Source organism: Nerophis ophidion, linkage group LG07 (assembly GCF_033978795.1).
Source record: "Nerophis ophidion isolate RoL-2023_Sa linkage group LG07, RoL_Noph_v1.0, whole genome shotgun sequence".
Classification (NCBI taxonomy): Eukaryota; Metazoa; Chordata; class Actinopteri; order Syngnathiformes; family Syngnathidae; genus Nerophis; species Nerophis ophidion.
The window spans coordinates 74,809,568-74,834,207 of record NC_084617.1 but is presented as its reverse complement, the minus strand read 5'-3'; the positions used below and the strand labels follow the sequence as shown (position 1 = coordinate 74,834,207).

The 24,640-nt window shown below is 41.7% G+C and overlaps 1 protein-coding gene across 1 annotated transcript in view; it reads left to right on the top strand.

The window, feature by feature from the left end:
* The window catches only part of golga3 (golgin A3), a 39,210-nt gene that overhangs the window by 6,814 nt on the left and 7,756 nt on the right, over nt 1–24,640 (top strand). Inside the window, 26 exon segments of the mRNA XM_061907112.1 lie at nt 567–828; nt 3,698–3,976; nt 4,370–4,482; nt 6,870–7,014; nt 7,017–7,578; nt 7,682–7,790; nt 9,677–9,983; nt 11,601–11,756; nt 11,759–11,802; nt 11,903–12,040; nt 12,971–12,977; nt 12,980–13,038; nt 13,040–13,132; nt 13,277–13,376; nt 13,379–13,644; nt 13,822–13,899; nt 14,416–14,679; nt 15,496–15,590; nt 16,950–17,166; nt 18,465–18,608; nt 18,709–18,906; nt 21,592–21,708; nt 21,865–22,004; nt 23,556–23,688; nt 23,856–23,978; nt 24,043–24,207. Of these exon segments, the coding sequence (XP_061763096.1) occupies nt 720–828; nt 3,698–3,976; nt 4,370–4,482; nt 6,870–7,014; nt 7,017–7,578; nt 7,682–7,790; nt 9,677–9,983; nt 11,601–11,756; nt 11,759–11,802; nt 11,903–12,040; nt 12,971–12,977; nt 12,980–13,038; nt 13,040–13,132; nt 13,277–13,376; nt 13,379–13,644; nt 13,822–13,899; nt 14,416–14,679; nt 15,496–15,590; nt 16,950–17,166; nt 18,465–18,608; nt 18,709–18,906; nt 21,592–21,708; nt 21,865–22,004; nt 23,556–23,688; nt 23,856–23,978; nt 24,043–24,207 (4,161 nt within the window). The 5' untranslated portion in view covers nt 567–719.

The window sequence follows — 24,640 nt, the reverse complement described above, 5'->3', positions numbered from 1 at the left end:
TTCTTTATTTATTTGTTTTTATTGTGATTACTTACGGAGTATATTGTGAATAAATTGAGAAAAAGAAGTGAACAAAAGTTTTAGCAACTGTTGTGTAGGTAAAGGGGTAGGATTAAATAAACTCTGCTTCTTCCTACTCCTTTTCCAACATGTTGAAAAATGAAACTGGACATTGTGATGTATCATGTTGTATGCTTGCATGTTCCAAATAAACTCTGACTCTGCTAACTCTACTCATATTTTCTTCATAAAAAAGTAAGCCGGTACAAACTAAACACAAACTACTGCTGTAATGGAAGAAGGGGTCGGATTAAATATCGAAATATGCTTCTTTTTATGCCTTGTACATATTGAATTGTGTAACTGTCCACATTTTGTTGTTTAACGTAACCTGTTTTAAACAAACTAAACTGTCACCATAACTGACAAATCTGCTTAATTAGCCCTTGACTTGCTTATATTTGGATTGTTTTGATTTGATTGCATTGTTTTTTTTTCTTAAAACATTATTGCTGCTGTTTTGTGCCATTTACACATTTGTGGAGCTCGCTGTTTTTTGTTTTCAGGGCCGTTTGTTTGCCAGTTCCTGCAATTGGGGAAGCAGTCCCCATGCTGCCATGCATTGTGTTTGAAGAACACCTTTCCAATGAGGATCCAGCGGTACCGTCTTAGTTGGTTGCAGTACAGAAATGGACGTTAGGAATTGATACGCCGTTTAAATGGAGGTACAGGCCGATCAAGCCACAGAGGCTGTAGTCTGCACCCTGGAAAGTGAAAAGCAACAAGGGCTTGATGGCAATCAAAATGCAAACAAGGGGATTCACAATGGTGAGTAGGCGTGGGAATCTTTAGCCACCTCAGAATTCGATTACGATTAAAATTCAGGAGCTACAATTCGATTTAAAATCAATTATTGATGCAGTTTTACATTTCTTTTTGTTTCACTGAATGAGTAATTTTTACAAACAGGGCATTTGTAAAAACGAGCTCCCATCAGATGTATTAAATTAATGAAAATGTGTGCAATATTTGTAACATAAGTGGCCTATAATAAAGGAGCGGGTTGTATCTCTCGGTGAGGCGTCCAGCTTCAGTCATCCAAATATTAGAACTGTGTGCATTACAGTAAATACATCGATTATTGATTATTGACATTTACTAATTGATGTTATTATAATCCATGTCCAAATTGCGATGTGAAGTGAATTATATTTATGTAGCGCTTTTCTCTAGTGACTCAAAGCGCTTTACATAGTGAAACCCAATATCTAAGTTACATTTAAACCAGTATGGGTGGCACTGAGAGCAGGTGGGTAAAGTGTCTTGCCCAAGGACACAACGGCAGTGACTAGGATGGCGGAAGCGGGAATCGAACCTGCAACCCTCAAGTTGCTGGCACGGCCGCTCTACCAACCGAGCTATCCCGCGATGTATCTAAAAAGGTATTATTTCCCCACATGTAATCCACCATCTCTAATGGTGAGTGCAGATTATTTCCCGATTAAATATTGTTTTTATTGTCTTCTTATGAAAGCACAGTGTGATATCCCTGCTGTTTTTTAGCATGACAAACATCAATGAAACAAAAGCATGCATGTTGTGAAACTTGAATAGTTCCCTCATGGGTGATTGGCGACGGCATTTTCAGTAATGCCACAATTAAATTTACCTTTCTAAAACCTGACTCTTCAAATATGATGGCCATACGTACGTAATTAAAAGGCCTACTGAAATGAGATTTTCCTATTTAAACGGGGATAGCAGGTCCATTCTATGTGTCATACTTGATCATTTCGTGATATTGCCATACTTTTGCTGAAAGGATTTAGTAGAGAACATCAACGATAAAGTTTGCAACTTTTGGTGCTGATAAAAAAGCCTTCCCTGTACCGGAAGTAGCAGACGATGTGCGCGTGATGTCACAGGTTGTGGAGCTCCTCACATCTGAACATTGTTTACAATCATGGCCACCAGCAGCGAGAGCGATTCGGACCGAGAAAGCGACGATTTCCCCATTAATTTGAGCGAGGATGAAAGATTTGTGGATGAGGAAAGTGAGAGTGAAGGACTAGAAAAAAAAAAAAGACTATACAGTGGGAGCGATTAAGATGTTATTAGACAAATTTACTTGGATAATTCTGGAAAATCCCTTATCTGCTTATTGTGTTACTTGTGTTTTAGTGAGATTATATGGTCGTACCTGTACAACCTGAAGGTCGACCCCGCACCTTTCCTCAGCACCAGTCGAGGGTGGTGGCGATGCCCATTTCTGCCCTTCGCAAGGGACCCTCTTCGAAACACGATCTTTCGAAATGATCGCTGCATAATACACTGTACTTTGTGTGTGTGGTCCAATCCAACCGTGTTCGCTTGACCGCTCTGTTCCATAGTAAAGCTTCACCGTTATCTCTCGGGAATGTAAACAATGAAACACCGGCTGTGTTTGTGTTGCTAAAGGCGGCTGCAATACACCGCTTTCCACCTACAGCTTTCTTCTTTGACGTCTCCATTGTTCATTGAACAAATTGCAAAAGATTCAGCAACACAGATGTTCAGAATACTGTGGAATCATGCGATGAAAACAAACTACTTATAGCTGGGATCGGGCTGGAAAGAAATGTCCGCTACAACCCGAGACGTCACGCGCATGTGTCATCATACTGACGTTTTCAACAGGATACTTCACGCAAAATTTAAAATTGCTATTTTAGTAAACTAAACCGGCCGTATTGGCATGTGTTGCAATGTTAATACTTCATCATTGATATATAAACTATCAGACTGCGTGGTCGGTAATAGTGGGTTTCAGTAGGTCTTTGATATATGCTCATTTTAAACTTTCACGCAGAGAGGGAAACCAAAACTAAGTCAATTGACCAAAACTGTATTTATTAAACAGTTATTAAGCAGTGGCACAAACATTCATGTCATTTCCAAAACAGAAAGTGGAAAATTGACAGAGACATTTTAAAACAAGCAATAAGTGTACTTTTGTGTTTGTGTTGCTGAAGGCGGCCGCAATACACCGCTTCCCACCTACAGCTTTCTTCTTTGACGTCTCCATTATTCATTGAAAAAATTGCAAAAGATTCAGCAACACAGATGTCCAGAATACTGTGGAATCATGCGATGAAAACAGACGACTTATACCTGGGAGCGGTGCTGGAACAATGCGTGACGTCACGCGCACGCGTTATCACACCACAACGTTTTAGCATGATACTTCGGCGCGAAATTTAAAATTGCAATTAAGTAAACTAAACCGACCGTATTGGCATGTGTTGCAACGTTAATATTTCATCATTGATATATAAACTATCAGACTGTGTGGTCGCTAGTAGTGGCTTTCAGTAGGCCTTTAAAAAAATAGGCTTAAATTAACTCAGATTACAATGGCCTGTCTTCTTTGCGGAATATGCGTGTATACTGCACAGAACATCTTTTTATTGACATCTTGTGTCATTCCTTTACACTTGTATCTTAATTATACAGTTGTTTTCAGTCACATGATGGCGATATTGAAAGTAGCAGTGCAGCATGGTTTTACACGTCTTGATCTGGGGGTGAAATGCTGCGTTGGACTTAAGTCTTGACAAAGTTGCTCAGCAAGTTTGCCAACACACATCACGCTCATTTTGCATTCTTCTTTGCAATACCAACTGTGACTTACTCGTCGCTCGGGACTTGTCCGTTTCAGGTCCTGTCAGCTCTGATGTGAGGCCAAATGGAGATGAGCTGTCAGTGGGCATTGGGGCTGCCAAGGGCTCCCATGTCAACGGGTCGGTGCCTCCGACAGCACTCCCGCAGAGCACGGGCTCCCCAGTCGACTCCCAAGCGCAAGAGGCCGCCGCAGGTGTGACTGCTTATCCAGCCATGACGCTTGAACCTGAGCAGGCTGCTGCTGAGGTCACAGTTCACACGAGTGATGCATTGCAGTCACTCAGACTCAGTATGCCTATGCAGGAGACTGAATTGTGTAAGCATAAACTTGTTGCATGAGTGCCCCCATTCTTACACCCCCTTCTTTAACCCTATTTTGCTGGGAATTGTTATTCAAAACTAACACATGACTTACATATACTGTGTTTTCTGCCCTGGGTAGATAGAGGCCAGGAAAATGACTTTTGTGCAGCCTCCCTAGGAATTTAATGGATTGATTTGTAACAGTGTTTCAGTTTATCACTATGCTCTGGAACTTATGATTTGAAACTTTGTGGTTTCAAGCTTTCAACACCAATAATGCAATCTGAAGCGGTGCTTTAGGAAGTGACAATATCCATATTACATTGCTGCACTGATTCATATGAATACTATATCAGACAGCTTCAATTGTTAATGTGCCCTTCTGAATAATGTCCTTGCTCTGCAGCCAATCTGAAGCCTTCGTTGGAGATGGAAAACGAGGAGAGGATTCGTCTGGAAGCTCGCAGACGCCTGGAAGAGCAACTTAAGCAGTACAGAGTACAAAGACACAAGGAGAGAGTGAGTTTATAGTCAATGTCAAGGACATCAAGAAATTAATTTAAATGCATCATGCTAACCTCTTAAAAGTCACTGTTTGTTTATCACAGTCATTTTTTACATCCATCTGTTGCACCGACCTATGATTTTAAAATAAGTGATGAACACATGCATAGACTTGTGGTTACTATCATGGTCAATCATACTGTTATTCTACTACATCAGGCTTGAACATGATATATCACTGACTAAGCAGGCTTTTCAACTACACATCCTCCAACCTATATGCATTTTTTGCACTCTATTACGCTTCGCTGCTCTCCAATTACGCATTTTATTGTCTTTTGACAGCAGTCTTTGAAGTCCAGACTGTGTTCTTGCATCGTGACACCTGTGTAAACCGTGCTGGCTCACTCCTCCCCCTGCAAACTCTTATTTTTTGTTCCTATACAACTCCTTCAGAAGGCATACGTGCCACTTTAGCAAATGCCCTCACCTCTGATTTCGGATCAACATTTGCAATAACAGTGAGTGTTGAAACACATTGAAACTTACCAGGGCAATATAATTCACCTTTCTATAATTCCCATTGTTCATTAGGGGACATAGGGCGGTATAGCTTGGTTGGTAGAGTGGCTGTACCAGCAACTTAAGAGTTCCAGGTTCGATCCCCGCTTCCGCTATCCTCGTCACTGCCGTTGTGTCCTTGGGCAATACACTTTACCCACCTGCTCCCAGTGCCAACCTCACTTAGATATTGTGTTTCACTATGTAAAAGCGCTTAGAGTCACTGGACAAAAGCGCTATATAAATATAATCAATTTCACTTCCACGTAGGAAGCCAACATGCTAAATAGACGACAGGAGTTGTTTGCTCAACGAGTTGACATCATGTCATGCGCTGAACTCCTAATGACACAATGCGTTTTTTTCTTTTTGGTTGCCAATAGTAAATGATCAATATTTTTAAATTTGTCTTAAAAAAATGCAAAAATGGAAGTGGGTACTTTTAATATTTCTTTAAGGTTGACAGGTCTGTATTCAGCGGTTTTCATTAGAAAATAAGAAAACACTTGGAAACCATAGGTCTCTGTGGGTGGAGGTAGGGCCGCTAGTAGAGATGTCCGATAATGGTTTTCTTGCCGATATCCGATATTCCGATGTTGTCCAACTCTTAATTACCGATTCAGATATCAACCGATACCGATATATACAGTCGTGGAATGAACACATTATTATGCCTAATTTTGTTGTGATGCACCGCTGGATGCATTAAACAATGTAACAAGGTTTTCCGAAATAAATCAACTGAATTTATGGAAAAAAATGCCAACATGGCTCTGCCATATTTATTGGTGAAGTCACAAAATGCATTATTTTGCCTCAAACAGCATCTTAGAATTTGGGACATGCTCTCCCTGGGAGAGCATGTTGAGGTTGAGGTGGACGGGTTTGAGGTGGGGGGGGGGGGGGCAATAGGGGTAGCGGGGGGTGTATATTGTAGCGTTCCGGGAGAGTTAGTGCTGCAAGGGGTTCTGGGTATTTGTTCTGTTGTGTTACGGTGCGGATGTTCTCCCGAAATGTTTTGTCATTCTTGTTGGTGTGGGTTCACAGTGTGGCGCATATTTGTAACAGTGTTAAAGTTGTTACTACGGCCATCCTCAGTGTGACCTGTATGGCTGTAGACCAAGTATGCCTTGCATTCACTTGTGTGTGTGAAAAGCCGTAGATATTATGTGATTGGGCTGGCACGTAAAGGCACTGCCTTTAAGGTTCATTGCCGCTCTGTACTTCTCCCTACGTCCGTGTACCACTCCGTAAAGTGGCCTTTTAAAAAAGTCATACATTTTGCTTTTTGAAACCGATACCGCTAATTTCGGATATTACATTTTAGTAAATTATATTTATATAGCGCTTTTCTCTAGTGACTCAAAGCGCTTTACATAGTGAAACCCAATATATAATTTTACATTTAAAACCAGTGTGGGTGGCACTGGGAGCTGGTGGGTAAAGTGCCTTGCCCAAGGACACAACGGCACTGACTAGGATGGCGGAAGCGGGAATCGAACCTGCAACCCTCAAGTTGCTGGCACGGCCACTCTACCAACCGAGCTATGCCGATATTATCGGCCGATGATATCGGCAGTCCGATATTATCGGACATCTCTAGCCGCTAGCATACACAAATTTAGCCTTGTAATGTAAACGTAAAATAATGTAGTGGAAATTATCTCGATCGCTCTCAAGATCTAGTCACTTATTCTTTATCACATTTCTGACTTTTCCTGATAGTTTCATCAAAATCCACCCTTGACTTTTTAAGTTATGTTGCTAACTAACTAACCGAAAGACAAACAACTTGATTCCAAATGACATATTGCTCGAATAACCAATTATTTTTGTTTTAGTCTCATCGCAGCACTCCAAGAAGCAGACCGTTCAGTACTCTGGATCCAGAGCTCATGCTGCATCCCGAAGGTCTCCCCAGGGCTAATACAGTCGCTATGACCAAGGAGTATTCTTTTCTGAGGACCAGTGTCCCTCGTGGTCCCAAACTGGGAGTTTGGGAATTCCTACCACCAAGGAGAAGAAATCCAGAGCCTCCCGCACAAACAAGATCCACTCCTTGGCTGACTACAAGTCTTCAGAGAATGATGTCGAGGGCGGAGGTGGAGTAAAGACTGCAGACAACGGCGTGAGCTCTGTCCAGTCCACCATCAACTCTGTATCCACCCTTTCTGAGGTCAATGTAATGTCAGAAACAAGCACATTGGAGGTAAAAGGACAGGCCAGTGCTTCTCTCCGGGCCGAGGACAATGTCCCTGAGATTGATGGGAGTGAATTAGGAGCGAGGCCAGGGAATGATGGCAATGACAGCGACAGTTCAACCTACAGCAGCGTGTCCACTAGGGGAAACTATGCAACACTCTCTGCTGCTATAGACAGGCATCAGGGGCCCTACACGGTGGAGGGACGGGAGATTGCACCAGAGGCCATGGGTCAATTTCCTTCCCTGCAAGAAGTATTGCAGGCAGCTAGTGATGAGCAGCACCTTCTGGAGTTGGAACAAGAAGGTTCTGCAGAACAACGCAGCCGCAGAGACAGCTTTTCCAGCAGGTATTTGTTGATGTGAGACAGTAATGGGACACTCAATTAGTGGTTTGTTTATTTATCTGATCAAAAACTGTGATTATTTTAACTTATTGTTTCCATTATTCAGTGTGTCTTTGGAGAGTTCTGTGATGGGGCATGATGAAATGCTTCAGGTGTTAAAAGAAAAAATGAGACTGGAGGGTCAACTGGAATATTTGTCATCTGAAGCTAACCAGGTTAGTATATGGCCTTTTTTTTAATTTCCTAAATTACTGTACATGTTTTTAAATGGTTGAACATAAGCTTAACTGTATACTGAAAATATTGTCAATAGGGATTATAGACCAGTGGTTCTTAACCTTCTTGGAGGTACCGAACCCCACCAGTTTCATATGCGCATTCACCAAACCTTTCTTTAGTTAAAAATAAAACGTTTATTTTTTTCAAATTCAAGACAAAGTTAAATGTTTTTGGTAACACTTTAGTATAGGGAACATATTCTAAGCAACAAAGACTTAATTTTGTCATGTTTTTTTTTTTTTTTTAATAGTTTTTGGACTCTTTCAGTTCCTGTTTGCGCTCCACTGTTTTGTTTGGTTACCATGCCGACTTATGAGTTTCACGTGCCTCTGGTGTTCGGACCGCGCACCTATTTCAAATCAAGACCCTTATTTAAGCCTGTCTTTGCCAGTCAGTCGGCCAGGCGTCATTGCTTGTTTTCATGCGATACCACAGTCCGTGTTGCTCAATTCATGCCGTGTCCACGTAAGTCTTGTTTATTTCTTGTCACAGTTTTGTGTTTGTTCGAAGCTGTAGTTTGTTTGTTTCTTTCATGCCACAGTTTTGTGTTTGTTCCACGCCATAGTTTGTTTGTTTACCTCATGCCCTGCCAAGATTTATCGAGTCAATAAATATGTTCCTACCTGCAAGCCTTGTCCGGAATAGTCCGTTTGCATCCCGGGAGAACAAACCTCGCAGTGAGCTGCGACCCCTCTGTCATGACAGAATGATCATAAGTTGGAATGGTAACCAAACAAAACAAGGGAGCGCAACCAGGAACTAAAAGAGTCCAAAAAATGACAAAACCATAGTCCAGACCAGGGGTCGGGAACCTTTTTGGCTGAGAGAGCCATGAAAGCCAAATATTTCAAAATGTATTTCCGTGAGAGCCATATAATATTGTTTAACACTGAATACAACTAAATGCATGCATTTTTAAGTAAGACCAACATTTTTAGAGTATAGTAAGTTTCTTATTCTTTTTAACAAAATTGTTATTCTAAAAGTTAACCAATAATAATTATAATACTTCTTACCATTAATGCAACATCTTGAAAAGGTGCGATAGAAAACGGATGGTTGGATTAAAATGCATGAGAATGTTTTATAATTTGAAGGTTATTTTTAACACTGTGATTACCAGCGGAATTATTAATTACTTATCGTGTTAAGCAATGTCAGCTCAGATTTATCTGAGAGCCAGATGCAGTCATCAAAAGAGCTGCATCTGGCTCTAGAGCCATAGGTTCCCTACCCCTGGTCCAGACCATAGATCATGTCAAATTTAGAGTTATTTGGACACTAAGGGAACATATTCTAAGTAATAAAGACTTAATTCAGAGTTATTTGGTTAGGGTTATAATAAGGCCATGCCGAATAAGGCATTAATAAGTACTTAATAATGACTAGTTAAGAGCCAATACGTTACTAATTCGCATGTTAATAAGCAACTAATTAATGGTGAATATATTCCCCATACTTAAGTGTTATAATGTTTTTTTACTGGTGCACAAATTGAACCGTGCATGAACATCACCTTGTTCAAACAACAAAAGCAACACAGTGCATTAACTCACAACAAATTACCCATTTGCAAATCACTCAGCTGTTGCCGTAACCGTAATACGCCGATAGGGAGAAGTTTGTATTTACACGATGAGTCAGGTATATTTTGACTTCAGCCGATCCCCTGAGGCCGACTCACCGAACCCAAGTTAAGAACCACTGTTATAGACAGATACACTAAATAGGAATATCTGTATATAAGCACTTTTGGTTGTTGTTGAGAGCCATACTTGAATAATTTGGAGGTGAATTCTGATGATCTTGTTCTGGCCACTAGACTCTCAAGGAGAAGACCGAGCTTCAGGCCCAACTGGCTACAGCCAATGCTCAATTGCACGCTCAGGAGACAGAGGCTCACGTTAGCCAGGAAAAGCAGAATGTCCTTAATACAGAAGTGGGCACGCTGCGGCAGAACTGCAGCCAGCTCGAGAAGGCGATGGTGGAGCTCCAGGGCAATTTGGAGAACAAAAATGCAGGTCTGGCATCCTTGAGCAATGACCTGAAGGTAGCTGAAGACCAGTACAACAGGTTGATGGGGAAGGTGGAAGAAATGCAAACAACGCTCATATCAAGGGACAGTACAGGTGAGACCACAGTCTACTAAGAGTAAAAACAATTATGACAATGTATTATATACATATATATATATATATATATATATATATATATATATATATATATATATATATATATATATATATATATATATATATGATTTCACAACAAATGTGATTCATTGAGATTGTCTTTAGGTATAATTGGGTTTTAATGGTTGTGCGGCATCATTGCTGACTTTAAAGCACTGGGGTGCACCTTATTACGCAGAGAGAATGATATCACAAATTAAAACTATCTTATTAACGCTAGCGAGCATCATGAGAATTCAATACTAGTTTTTAGCTATTATTCTGTCCAGCTATTCATTAAAACTGTTTGTTCATCTGCTCTACTGCTGTGAATTAATGTTAAAGTTTCATATACCTGGTTTGAGGTGATCCAAATTTCAATATACCTTATTTTGACTCGAATGGCATAATCATGGTTGTGTGTCTTTGTATGTGCTCTTTGATTGATTGATGACTACCGTATTTCCTTGAATTGCCGCCGGGGCGCTAATTAATTTAAGACCTCTTCTCACTCCGGCACTTACCAAAGGCATGTGGTAAATTTAGGCCTGTGTTTAAAAATTTGAGTGTGATGTAAGGATACCATCAAGAAAAGCACATTTAATTTAAAAAAAGTTATTATGGTTTTTACCTTTACTTATAAATGAAGTCCATGCGCAGCTCCTTCTGATCAAAAGCATCGATAACTTGTTTATAGAAGTCTTCCTTATCTTTCTTCAGTTTTAAAAGTCTCTCTGTCTCGATGGAGATCTTCCTTTATTACCTCCTGCTTCGATTGAAAGTCCAGTTTAGAAAGCTGTTTTATTTTAGATATGTAATCCTCCATGTTAAAAGTGGCAAGCAAGAGGAAAAAATAAACACACGCTGCTCACTCTTGCTGGTCCAGTTCATGGTCGGTAAGGTGTGTAGCCATAGCGGGAGTCATATAATGACTCATATTTGACACACGCAGCTACGGTATATTAATAAAACATAGCTGCTTACTGTTCTTTTCAGCATATTCAATAGCTTGGACCTTAAATCCTACTGAATAGCTCTTAATCTTCTTCCCTTTATGCCATTTCAAATGATTGAAATCAGCCTCCTCCATTTTGAAAATGATGACAAGTGAAGTGTCACTTGTGACGTGACGAGTTTGACCCGCGGAATTTTAGGCATATGCTAATTATTTTGCAAAACGAGTTTGACCCGGCGGAATTTCTAGACATGCGCTGATAAAAAATAATATTTTGCGAAACGTGTTTTTGCCCGGCGTTAATCCTGAGCTGGCGGTAATGCTAAGCATGCGCTAATTATTTTGCGGAACGAGTTTGACCCGGCAGGCGCATACTATATACCCGGCGGTAATTCAAGGACATTCGGTAATCCAAGTTCCATTCAGCCGGGTTAGGTCCCCACTCACTGCGACCCTGAAGAGGAAAAGTGGTAGAAAATGATGAATAGATGCGTTATCAGAGAGCCAGCTTACTTTATGTGCATATGTCCGTACTTTTTCATTTTGTACGCCACCGTCTAAAATGGCAGCCAAAAGCATGATTGTTATTCATGTGGCTTTGTCCACGTTAAATTTTGTAGTGCAGGAAATGCGACTGCAGATGGGTGGCCTTCAGAACCAGCTTCAACAGGTGCAGCTGGAGCGCAGCACGCTTCAGAGCCGACTGAAAACCTCCCAGGCAGAGATCGACTCACTCCAGCAGGTCAGGCAGTGGTACCAGCAGCAGCTGGGCCTGGCTCAGAAGCTCGAGTGCGATTGCAAAGTGAAATGGCAAACATGCAGGTAAGATTGACATATATTTGTTCACCATACACTGTACATCAGACCAAAAGGCACTAGTACATGCAAACATAAATATGTGTATACAACTTTTCCTCCCCAGGCAGGAAAAATGACCCAGAATGGTGTTCTTGAGCATCTGAAGCTAGAGAATGTGACTCTGTCCCACCAACTCTCTGAGACCCAACACCGCTCTATCAAGGAAAAGGAGCGTATTGCTGTTCATCTGCAGAGCATTGAGGTACATTGTTGAACATTCATCCATCTTCTTCTTCCGCTTATCCGAGGTCGGGTCGCGGGGGCAACAGCCTAAGCAGGGAAACCCAGACTTCCCTTCCCCAGCCACTTCGTCTAGCTCTTCCCGGGGGATCCCGAGGCCTTCCCAGGCCAGCGGGAGACATAGTCTTCCCAACGTGTCCTGGGTCTTCCCCGTGGCCTCCTACCGGTTGGACGTGCCCTAAACACCTCCCTTGGGAGGCGTTCGGGTGGCATCCTGACCAGATGCCCGAACCACCTCATCTGGCTCCTCTCCAGCGGCTTTACTATGAGCTCCTCCCGGATGGCAGAGCTTCTCACCCTATCTTTAAGGGAGAGCCCCGCCACCCGGCGGAGGAAACTAATTTCGGCCGCTTGTACCCGTGATCTTATCCTTTCGGTCATGACCCAAAGCTCATGACCATAGGTGAGGGTGGGAACGTAGATCGACCGGTAAATTGAGAGCTTTGCCTTCCGGCTCAGCTCCTTCTTCACCACAACGGATCGTACAACGTCCGCATTACTGAAGACGCCGCACCGATCCGCCTGTCGATCTCACAATCTACTCTCCCTCACTCGTGAACAAGACTCCTAGGTACTTGAACTCCTCCATTTGGGGCAGGGTGTCCTCCCCAACCCAGAAATGGCACTCCACCCTTTTCCGGGCGAGAACCATGGACTCGGACTTGGAGGTGCTGATTCTCATTCCGGTCGCTTCACACTCGGCTGCAAACCGATCCAGTTGAACATTCCTTTATTTCTTTATGCACGTCTGTCTGTTGACATGGAGAGCAAAGGCAGGTGGATGAAAAAAATATAAACGGTAAATTGTGAATAATGTGGCATTTTTATATCGATCTGTCCTTACTTAGTAGGCATATTATTAGATACGGACCTTCTGCTATTAATCCTGTAGGCGGACATGATGACCCAGAAGCGGCTTACAAGCAGATCCAGGATGCTAAGGTCATGGTAGAAGATGAACCTGCAGCACAAACTGGAAGAGTTTGAGGAAGAACGAGAGCGCCTAATAAAACTGGCCAACACAGCCAGCAACTTAGAGATGGAACTGGAGCAGGTAGTGATTTTTTTGTGTTGTCATTTGAAGAGCATTTAACTTTTGTGCAAATAGCACAATCTAATCCATCTATCCATTTTCTATGACAAATGTCTTGTTGTAAACATAGGTGCTGACTGATTTATTATTTTATGTGTACTCCAGATGAAGTTGAACCTTTCTCAGAAGGACATGCAGCTGCACTCCCTGCAGAAAGAACATCTGGAGCTGTTGCGCCAGCTGACTACCACTCAGGAGAACTTGCATACAAAGAACAGTCAATCAACCAGCTTGAGGCCCGGTACCTCGAGCTGGAAGGCCGGCTGGCCGAGCTGCAAGCGGAAAGCAATATCAAGGACGACAACATCCAGTACCTACAGAATGAGAAGATTGTTCTAGAAGTAGCGCTACAAGCAGCCAGAGCCGACAAGAGCCAACTTGATGACAGTGCTGAAAGACTAGGAGAGGACGTTCTGGTGGCCTCGGATGTCTTGGATCAGCTCAAACAGGAAATCCAGGTCAAAGCCAATCAGGTGCGAAACAAACGGTGCATCACAGAAATAAATAGTGCATAACTGACAAGTAGAATCAGATATTGGTATAACATTGTTAATTTTCCTATAGAATGTGTTAGTTATTTAGTCCGTTTTTTATTACTGTTACACAGTGCTTGATTAAATCTAAATGAATGATGTGTTTTGTTGGTACAGATTGAAACACTAAGGCAGGAGAATAGTTCTCTGAAGAAACACGCTCAAAAATTGAAGGAACAGTTCACACAACAAAAGGTAAAACATCTGAATTACGACACTGACAACTTTTGAATTATACAAATATGCATAACCGACTTTCTCATTTAGTCCTCCTCCATCTGAGCGGTAAAATGGAGAGCCTAGCTGCCCCCGGCACTTTATTTATCTGCAGACAACAATGTCTTGGTAAAGTTAGCAGAAGCTGTTGTCAGAATTTCCCAGCTGGCCGATGCTGAATCTGTCGTGGGAGGATGCATTGTCCAACCAAATGGCTGTCAACGCTTGAGAATAGAGTGCTGGTTGATCCACTTCACTGGATTGAGAAATGATAGACGCTGCTCAGTTTGCAATGAAAAGATTTATAAAGTGGGACTTTTTTCCACATGAATTCTAAGACTTCAGTTTATCCAAGCTGTTTTTTTAATACATGGCATTTACAAATGATTGGAGGCCACAAACAAATGTTTTTCTAATCCAGCATGAATGTGGAAGTGGTCCTGATGAAGTGCATCATGATAATAAGAAATTCTAACTCCTAAGTCTTTTTCACAGGTGATGGTGGAAGCCTACCGTCGAGATGCCAGCTCCAAAGAACAATTAATCAGCGAGCTCAAGTCTACTAAAAAGCGTCTTCTGGCTGAAGTGCAGGACCTAAAACAGGCAGCGCTGGATGTTCAGGGGGAGAAGCAGACCGCCGAGCTGGAGCAGGCCCGGCTGCAGAAAGAGGTGCTCAGAGTCCACGAGCACATGAATAACATGGAACTGCATTTGCAAGACGTTCAGCGAGAACGAGACCAGCTTGAAACGCAGATCCAGGTAAATTTAAGTAGAAGTCCTGCAATGTCTCGGTTATTTGTCAAATCAGTGCTGATGATGTAAATATTGCAGTGTTTCTCACAGGACGGCAATCTCCCTGTGGGGTTGGGTTTAGGGGTGGAGATGACGCCATTTTATAATTTGCATAATTGTGAGTTTTTACTCACATGGACAGTTAGGCCTTACATACAAGTCTTCATTTAAAAGACAAGTGATTGCGCTACCTTCGCACAGTTAGAATACTGCGGGCATTAAACTCATAGTCTCGGGGCAGGCAGGACCTGATTGATTGAAACTTTTATTAGTAGATTGCACAGTACAGTACATATTCCGTACAATTGACCACTAAATGGTAACACCCGAGTAAGTTTTTCAACTTGTTTAAGTCGGGGTCCACGTAAATCAATTCATGGTACAAATATATACTATCAGCATAATACAGTCATCACACAAGTTAATCATCAGATTATATACATTGAATTATTTACATTATATGGTCGTTGAGGAGAGAACTTCAAACTTTTATGTTAGAGTCCCAAATGCATCACTAAATTTTTTCCCAAGCCACTTTTTTTGAAAAAGACAAATTAGAGGGATCTGTATATTTGCTAAGTTGGCAACACTGATCTCTGCTTCTGCTAGATCTTATTATTATTTGACAAGTGTCTTAAGAAGCAGGCTTACAATATCATCTACTCTACAAAGTTGTCACATGTAGTCTCATTATACTGTGTTCCAAATCTAGTTGTGGCAGTCAAATGTATTGTTGGTGGGTTGCCACAAGTGAATAATGTATGGGATATTTTCCCCTCTCAGTCTTTACAGTTTGATCAGCGTCAGCTTAAGGCCGTGACAGAAGAGAATGATGTTTTGAGAAAACACGTGGAGAAAATGGAAGCGGAAGCCAAAAAGTAAGTTTTGTGTTTCATAAATCTGTGTTAAATGTGAAAGGATGACAATTGATTTATTTGGAACATGATTCATATCTAACGTGACATCATTTCATTGCTAATATTGTGTCTGAGCCTATGAGCCGGACAATCTCAGTTCAATATTGATAACCTATGGTGTACAATGAGCACATTGAAACGATTCTGTAAAAAATATATCTGCAAAATTTACTCTAACTCAAGTCGAATTTGATTGATATAGCACATTTAAAACGACCAAAGTGCTGCATATAAGACAATAAAAGTAGAGATGTCTGATAATATCGAACTACCGATATAATCAGCCGATAAATGCTTTAAAATGTATTAACGGAAATTATCGGTATTGGTTTCAAAAAGTAAAATTTATGACTTTTAAAACGCTGCTGTACAGAGTGGTACACGGACGTAGGGAGAAGTACAGCGCCAATAAACCTTAAAGGCACTGCCTTTACAATCCGGCCCAATCACATAAAATCGACGGCTTTTCACACACACACAAGTGAATGCAAGGCATACTTGGTCAACAGCCATACAGGTCACACTGAGGATGGCCGTATAAACAACTTTAACACCGTTACAAATATGCGCCACACTGTGAACCCACACCAAACAAGAATGACAAACACAATTTGGCAGAACATCCGCACCGTAACATAAACATAAACACTACAGAACAAATACCCAGCATCCCTTGCAGCACTAAGTCTTCCGGGACGCTAAAATATACACCCCTTGCTCCCCCCCCCCACACACACACACACACACCTCAATCCCAACCCCGCCCACCTCAACCTCCTCATGCTCTCTCAGGGAGAGCATGTCCCAAATTCCAAACTGCTGTTTTGAGGCATATTTTAAAAAATAATGCATTTTATGACTTCAATAATAAATATGGCAGTGCCATGTTGACACTTTTTTCCATAACTTGAGTTGATTTGTTTTGGAAAACCTTGTTACATTGTTTCATGCATCCAGCGGGGCATCACAACAAAATTAGGCATAATAACGTGTTCATTCCACGACTGTATATATCGGTATCGGTTGATATCGGAATCGGTAATTAAGAGTTGGACAATATCGGACATCGTCAAAAAAGCCATTATCTGACATCTCTAAAGAAAAGCAGTAAAAATAATAAAACAATGAATGGTACAATCTACAGTAATATATAAAGAGTAGATTTGGACTAAAAACTGTTGATGTATATAATACAAGATGAAAACCAACATGCTTGCTTATACTGATTGAATGCCAAAGAAAACTGATGGGTTTTCAGCAAGCATTTTTTGTCGAATTGAATGATGGATTTCGACCGTTTTTATCATTTGCTCAAATCAGAGCCATCTCAGAACAGAAAGTGCGAATGAAGCGGCTGGGGACAGATTTGACCAGTGCCCAGAAGGAGGTGAAGGCCAAACACAAGGCCTATGAGAATGCTGTGGGAATACTGAGTCGGAGACTCCAAGAGGCCCTGACTGACAAGGAGGTGACCGAGGCTGAGCTGGTCAAGCTCAAAGCCCAGGTGTCCGAGGAAGGAAACAACCAGGTCCTCCAGGTATGAATCACAATTTAAGCAGTCTTAACCCACCGGATCTTTTGAGATTATTTTTACTTGTTTTTAACCCCAACTGCTTGTAAAACCTAAGGCAGGGGTGCCCACACTTTTTCTCCAGGCGAGCTACTTTTCAATTGACCAACTCGAGGGGATCTACCTCATTTATATATATCATTTATATTTATTTATTTATGAAAGAGACATTTTTGTAAACAAGTTAAATGTGTTTAATGATAATACAAGCATGTGTAACACATATAGATGTCTTTCTTTCACGAAGACAAGAATATAAGTTGGTGTATTACCTGATTCTGATGACTTGCATTGATTGGAATCAGACAGTAATGATGATAACGCCCACATTTTCAAATGGAGGAGCGGAAGGGGTGGGGACTCGCTCCCCCCCCCTCCGGAGCTGGGGTGTCGCAGGACCTCCGGGTCCTTCGTCCCCTTAAGTGCAGACTCGTCGGGCTGAAGGTACACTCTGTCACGGGACCTCGCGGGCCCCCTTTCTCCCTCCGGGGCGACACCCCTGAAAGTGGTTGGTTGTTGGCATCTAATTCATCCAGCTTCCATACACTTTACAAGAAAAACATTGGCGGCAAATTCCGTAGCTTGCTTGATTGACATTCACGGCACCCGAGGGTCTTGTGAGATGACGCTGGCTGCTGCCAGTTCATTATTATGAAAAAATGACAGAGAGGAAGGCGAGAAACACTTTTTATTTCAACAGACTCTCGCGCCGTACCTTCCGTCCAAATTCTAAAGGCCGACTGCACATTTCCTATCTTCACAATAAAAGCCCTGCTTCATGCTGCCTGCGCTAACAAAATAAGAGTCTCGGAAAGCTGGCGTGCACAAGTGATGTGCACACCAGCTTTCTGAGGGATCGCTTGTGCACGCCAGTTTTCCGAGACTCTGTATTTATTTTCATAATAATGATCTTGCAGCAGCCAGCGTCATCTCACAAGACCCTACGGTACCGTGGATGTCATTTAAGTGACGTCTTGGTGAAGATTGATGATCACTAATTTTTAGGTCTATTTTTTTTAAAAGCCTGGCTCGAGATCGACTGACACACCCCCCGCGGTCGACTGGTAGCTCGCGATCGACGTAATGGGCACCCCTGACCTAAGGCAACAATTAGACACATTGTCGGAAATTTTGCATCATTCATATTAATATAAAATGTTCTTTTTTGTTTCCTTTCTTCCTCTAATCTGGGTTAATTATTGTAATCAGTCCTTCAACTTTTTGATCGATTGAAACAAAAAGGTCTTGCTTTCTTTGTCACTCAGGAGAAGATTGCAGCTCTTCAGGCTGAGCTGCATGCTGTGACTAGCAGCAAGGCCATGCTAGAGAAGGAACTCCAGGAAGTCATTACCCTTACATCCACAGAGTTAGAGGAGTATCAGGAGAAGGTCATGGAGCTGGAAGACGAAGTGAGCCACCAGATATGTTCTTACTCCCAGCTGTGCTGTATATTTCCATATTTGTATGATTTAATGTTAACATGTAATCATGTGATTCATTTTGTCAAAGCTTCAAGAGTCCCGATGCTTCAAGAAGCGCATCCGAAAACTAGAAGATGCCAACAAGAAGCTGGCGCTTGAGTTGGAACATGAAAAGGGAAAATTGGCCGGACTGACACAGTCCCACACTGCACTGAGGGAGCATACCAATATTCTAGAATTTGCTCTAGCAAAGCGAGAGGCTGATCTTGTACAACTCAACTTGCAGGTGAAAGAGAAACTGAGACGTGTTTTACCAAATTTAAGAAATGGTTTCAGTGTTTCCCACAGGATTGCTATTTATTTGGGATAGGTTACATTATGTCAGTGTCTAATTTGCATAATAGGTAACTCCATGTGCATGTAGTTTTTATGGACACCGAGGGAGAGATGAAAAGTGAGAAAAATATATTTAGAAATACGAATTAACTTTCTTCTGCCACTTTTTATGTTTATTTTAATGTCACAAGCAAGACAGAGACAAGTGTGAGGGCTTTTAGATTGGGAAGGAGGGCATAGCTTTACTCACTACTTCTTGAGATGAGCCATATGTGCTTTTATTATGGTAGTCTTTGATGACACAAGGAAAAGTTGCTAGAATCATCGCAAGTTGCTTTTTGAAAGATAACCTAGATCTAAGTGTGAGTACTCTTTAAATATAAAGACTAAGTTTCTAAATTAGCGACACTGAATTAAGAACCAGCGTTTTGATGCTATCTACTGTACAAAGTTGTCAAAACAAGCTGCATTTAGAGACAATAATGTTGTTATAAGCGAGGGCGTTCAAGGGGCCTTAGTAGAGATGTCCGATAATATCGGACTGCCGATGTTATCGGCCGATAAATGCTTTAAAATGTAATATCGGAAAATATCGGTTTCAAAAAGTAAAATGTATGACTTTTTAAAATGCTGATGTACAGAGTGGTTCACGGACGTAGGGAGAAGTACAGAGCAGTTGCGTCTCCCAGTCGTACTTGCCAACCCTCCCGATTTTCCCGGGAGACTTCCCAATTTCAGTGCCCGTCCCGAAAATCTCCCGTGGCAACCATTCTCCTGAATTTCTACCGATTTCCACCCAGATAACAATATTGGGGGGCGTGCCTTAAAGGCACTGCCTTTGCATGCCGGCCCAATCCCATAATAGCTACGGCTTTTCACACACACAAGTGAATACAACGCATACTTGGTCAACAGCCATACAGGTCACACTGAGGGTGGCCGTATAAACAACTTTAACACTGTTACAAATATGCGCCACACTGTGGACTCACACCAAACAAGAATGACAAACACAATTCAGGACACAACATAAACACAACATAAAAAATACCCAGAATCCCTTGCAGCACTAACTCTTCTGGGATGCTACAATACACACATTCCTGCCACCCCGAATGTGGAAATACTGTCAAAGCGCTTTGGGCTCCTTAAAAAGGGGTAAAAAAGCACTATACAAGTACAACTCAATTAACATTTACCCCATACCCCCACCTCAACCCCGACCCCCGCCCAACTCAACCTCCTCATGCTCTCTCTGGGAGAGCATGTCCTGAATTCCAAGCTGCTGTTTTGAGGCATGTTAAAAAAAAAAATAATGCACTTTTTGACTTCAATAATAAATACGGCAGTGCCATGTTGGCACTTTTTTCCATAACTTGAGTTAATTTATTATGGAAAACTTTGTTACATTGTTTAATACATCCAGCGAGGCATCACAACAAAATTAGGCATAATAATTGTGAATTATATTTATATAGCACTTTTCTCAAGTGACTCAAAGCGCTTTACATAGTGACACCCAATATCTAAGTTACATTAAAACCAGTGTGGTGGCACTGGGAGAAGGTGGGTAAAGTGTTTTGCCCAAGGACACAACGGCAGTAACTAGGATGGCACAAGCAGGAATCGAACCTGCAACTCTCAAGTTGCTGGCACGGCCACTCTACCAAACGACTGTATATATAAGTATCGGTAATTAAGAGTTGGACAATATTGGATTTTGGCAAAAAAGCCATTATCGGACATCTCTAGGCCTTAATATGCAAAAAGTACTTTTCTGACCTATTGGTACTTGCTGTTTTGTGTATTTGGGATCTGTATGAATCACGGAAATTTTAAATCAAACAGTGGAGGCATTCCAGAGATATTTATAAAGCAATCTTGCCTTCCTTTCCTTTTTAGCTAAACAAGCCGTTTGAAATTTGCTACAAGTGTGACGTTTTCACGTTTTCTTCAAGTATAATGTCAGCAAATTATCCATTTTATGGCATAAATGTACCCAGAATGCCTTGCGCGCGCCCGCCATTGTAGTCCGCGCTGTGATCAATTAGCTCTTTTTTTCCCCCGCTATTTTCCTGTTGTAGGGGCAGACTTGGTCTTACATGGACATGCATCCTACGCTGTAGCCATTTTGTAATACAAAGTAACGTATAGTTAGTACTTCTATCTATAGAAGCTCGGAAAACTACAGCAAAGTGGGCGTGGCTAAGACGCAGTTGTAGTGGAGGCACATAAATAAGACCCGCCCACAAAACGGCACACTCTGAAGAGTCTGGGACACATAATACATGCAAAATGTTGACCAAAGAACCGCCATTACATGTTATTTAGACCAGTGGTCCGCGGACCGATTGGTACTGGGCCGCACGAGAAATTAAAAAAAATATATATATATTTATATATATATATATTTTATTAAATCAACATAAAAAACAATATATACATTACATATCAATGTAGATCAATACAGTCTGCAGGGATACAGTGTTTTGAATGTTAAAAATTAATCATACTATGACCCGTTTAACAGGTAGTGCCAAATGTATTTGTGGTAGTCCCAATTTAATGTATGGAAAGCACTTGAGTTTTTTTACCTTTTACTCATCCACATTGTTTTGTACGGACCGACTTACAGGTTCAAGCTGTTCTTAAACGCAAAGAGGCGGAGGATCAACAAATGAAAGAGGTTGTTCAAACTCTACAGCTTGCCTTGGAAAAAGAGAAGACCAAAGTCAAAGATCTAAAAGAACAGGTAAGGAGCTCTTGGTCCAACTGTTTTTTTCACTAACTTTTAGTTTTTTTAAATAACTAATCACAAAGAATGGAGTCTTGTGGGGTTTTTTTAAATGGCTGTTGTGTTTTAGCATGTTTTTGCTTTCAGTTTGTAATGATGTAGTGCATCTCCCAGGTATCGGCAGCAAAAGCTGAAGCAGCCCACAACAGGAGACACTACAGAGCTGCCATGTTGGAGCTGTCAGAGATCAAGAAAGACCTGCTGGCCAAAGAGGACTTGGTCAAAGCTCTGCAACAAGAAGCTCAAAAACTACAGTAAGCACATACACTATATTGCCAAAAGTATTTGGCCACCCATCTAAATGGTCAGAATCAGGTTTCCTAATCATTTGGCCCGCCCGGCCACAGGTGTATCAAATCAAGCACTTAGGCTAGGAGACTTTCTAAAAACATTTGTGAAAGAATGGGCCGCTCTCAGTGATTTCCAGCGTGGAACTGTCATAGGATGCCACCTGTGCAACAAATCCAGTCGTGAAATTTCCCCTCTCCTAAATATTCCAAAGACAACTGTTGGCTTTATTATAAGAAAATGGAAGAGTTTGGGAACAACAGCAACTCGGCCACCAAGTGGAAGGCTACGTAGGAAGTTGCAAACAACACCTTTAATGAATATGCATCATTTTTGGGAACCTTTTGGAGGGTCGATCTCAAATATGACTGTTGGGATTGTGGTGCTCGGGTCTGTGGGACCCGTTTTCATGTTTTATTAAAAGAAAAAGTGTTATTTTTTCACACTGAGACTCACTGACTTTGGCTCATTTTCTGTGAAGAACATATGTCAGAATACATATTTAATGACCACACACCATACACGCCCCCCCTACACATTTCTATTACATATAAGATGTCCGGGTCCACTGGACCCGGGGCTAATAGAAGTGTGGAGATTGATTTTCTGTGTAACACATACACACACACACACACACACACACACACACACAGACAGCAGGCCTAGACAGGAGGACAGAGTGTAGGTACACAGAACATCTGAGGTTCAAATGTGTGAGAAAATGAGAGCAGACAGTGTTGGCCAACAATATTGCAACACACACACACAGCAGGCCTAGACAGGAGGAGGACAGAATAGTGTAGGTACACAGAACATCTGAGGTTCAAATGTGTGAGAAAATGAGAGCAGACAGTGTTGGCCAACAATGTTGCAACACACACACACACACACACACACAGCAGGCCTAGACAGGAGGAGGACAGACTAGTGTAGGTACACAGAACATTAGAGGGTCAAATGTGCGAGAAAATGAGAGCAGACAGCGTTGACAAACAATGTCGCAACCTTGTGTGGGAACCGCAGGTGCAGAAACACAAAAGAAGAATCCCTGTGGGATGCAGAAACTGCCGGAGAAATTTTCTGTGCAACGTTTATATTGTTACTCAGCCAGCGTTTGTGGGTCTGATGGACCCCTTGCATTTTGTGGCTTTTAATGCCTCACCATCAAACACTTTTATGTTAAAATAATGAACAGATATTTACATTAAACCAATAAACATCTGTATAGTATTTTTACTTTTATGTTAAAATACGGAACAGATGTTTACCTTATACAGTGCCAATAAACGTCTGTACAGTATTTTAACACAAAAGTGTGTGATTGTAAGGCAACGGGTCCATCAGACCCACAAACGCTGGCTGAGTAACCACAATATGAACATTACACAAAGGTTAAATAAATCTTACAAGATTATCACAATCCCCAAGGAAACTGTCTGAAAGTGATCATTTATTTTACTTAATTTGACAAAGAAAGATTCCTAACATTTCCTATTTACCATGTGCTCAATCCACAGATCTCAGGATGAGAAGCACGCTCAGGAGATCTCCAGTTTCCAAGAAGAGCTGACCGAGGCTCATTCCCAGCTGCAGATCCTTCAGAAACAACTGGACGAAGAGATGTCAAGGCAGCCCCTCACTAATCAAGAAGTAAGGCGCTGCATTATTTTTATGTGATAAGCTTCTATGTGCTTACCATACTCGATTGGGTTTGTCAATGTTGTATTGTATTGCCTAATAGTTGAATAAAGGACATGAAGGTTGATGTTTTGGAGTTTTTACGCATATAAAATGTCCAACATTGACTGCTTTCACAGGTTGAAGACCTGAAGTGGGAGGTGGAACAGAGGCAGAGGGAGATTGAGGCTCAGAAGCAGCAGTTGGAGATGATGGAGCAGTGTCACCACAGAGAACTCGACAGCCTGCAGACGGCTTTGCAGGCAAGTAAGGATTTTCAGGAGAATGTGAAAGTAAAATTAGCTTATTTGTTCCCTCCGATCACAGAACATCAAGGTTGAGTTGGAGACGGTCCAGGAGGAGCTGAGTGGGACACGGAAGGACAAGTTCATGCTGCAAGCAAAAGTGGGTGAGCTGAGGAACAGCATGAAGACCGTCCTGCTACAGAACCAGCAACTCAAGCAGGACCTCAAACAGAACCGCCTGAGGAAGGTGATGCATCATATTTCCTGACATGGTGTGACAGACTTTGATTGCGTCCGGTTAAAACTTTTTATACCAGTGTCATTGTTTAAAAGGATGCCTCTTATAGTCGAATTAGTTGTCAGGTGTTACTCATTACCTTGCTTTTCATTAGAGATGTCCGATAATATGGGACTGACGATATTATCGGCCGATAAATGCTTTAAAATGTCCATCCATTTTTCTACCGCTTATTCCCTTTGGGGGCGTGGGGGGCGCTGGTACTATCTCCAGCTACAAACGGGCGGAAGGCGGTGTACACCCTGGACAAGTCGCCACCTCATCGCAGGGCCGCTTTAAAATGTCATATCAGTAAAAGTAAAATTTATGACTATTTAAAACGCCGCTGTACGGAGTGGTACATGGATGTAGGGAGAAGTACAGAGCGCCAATAAACCTTAAA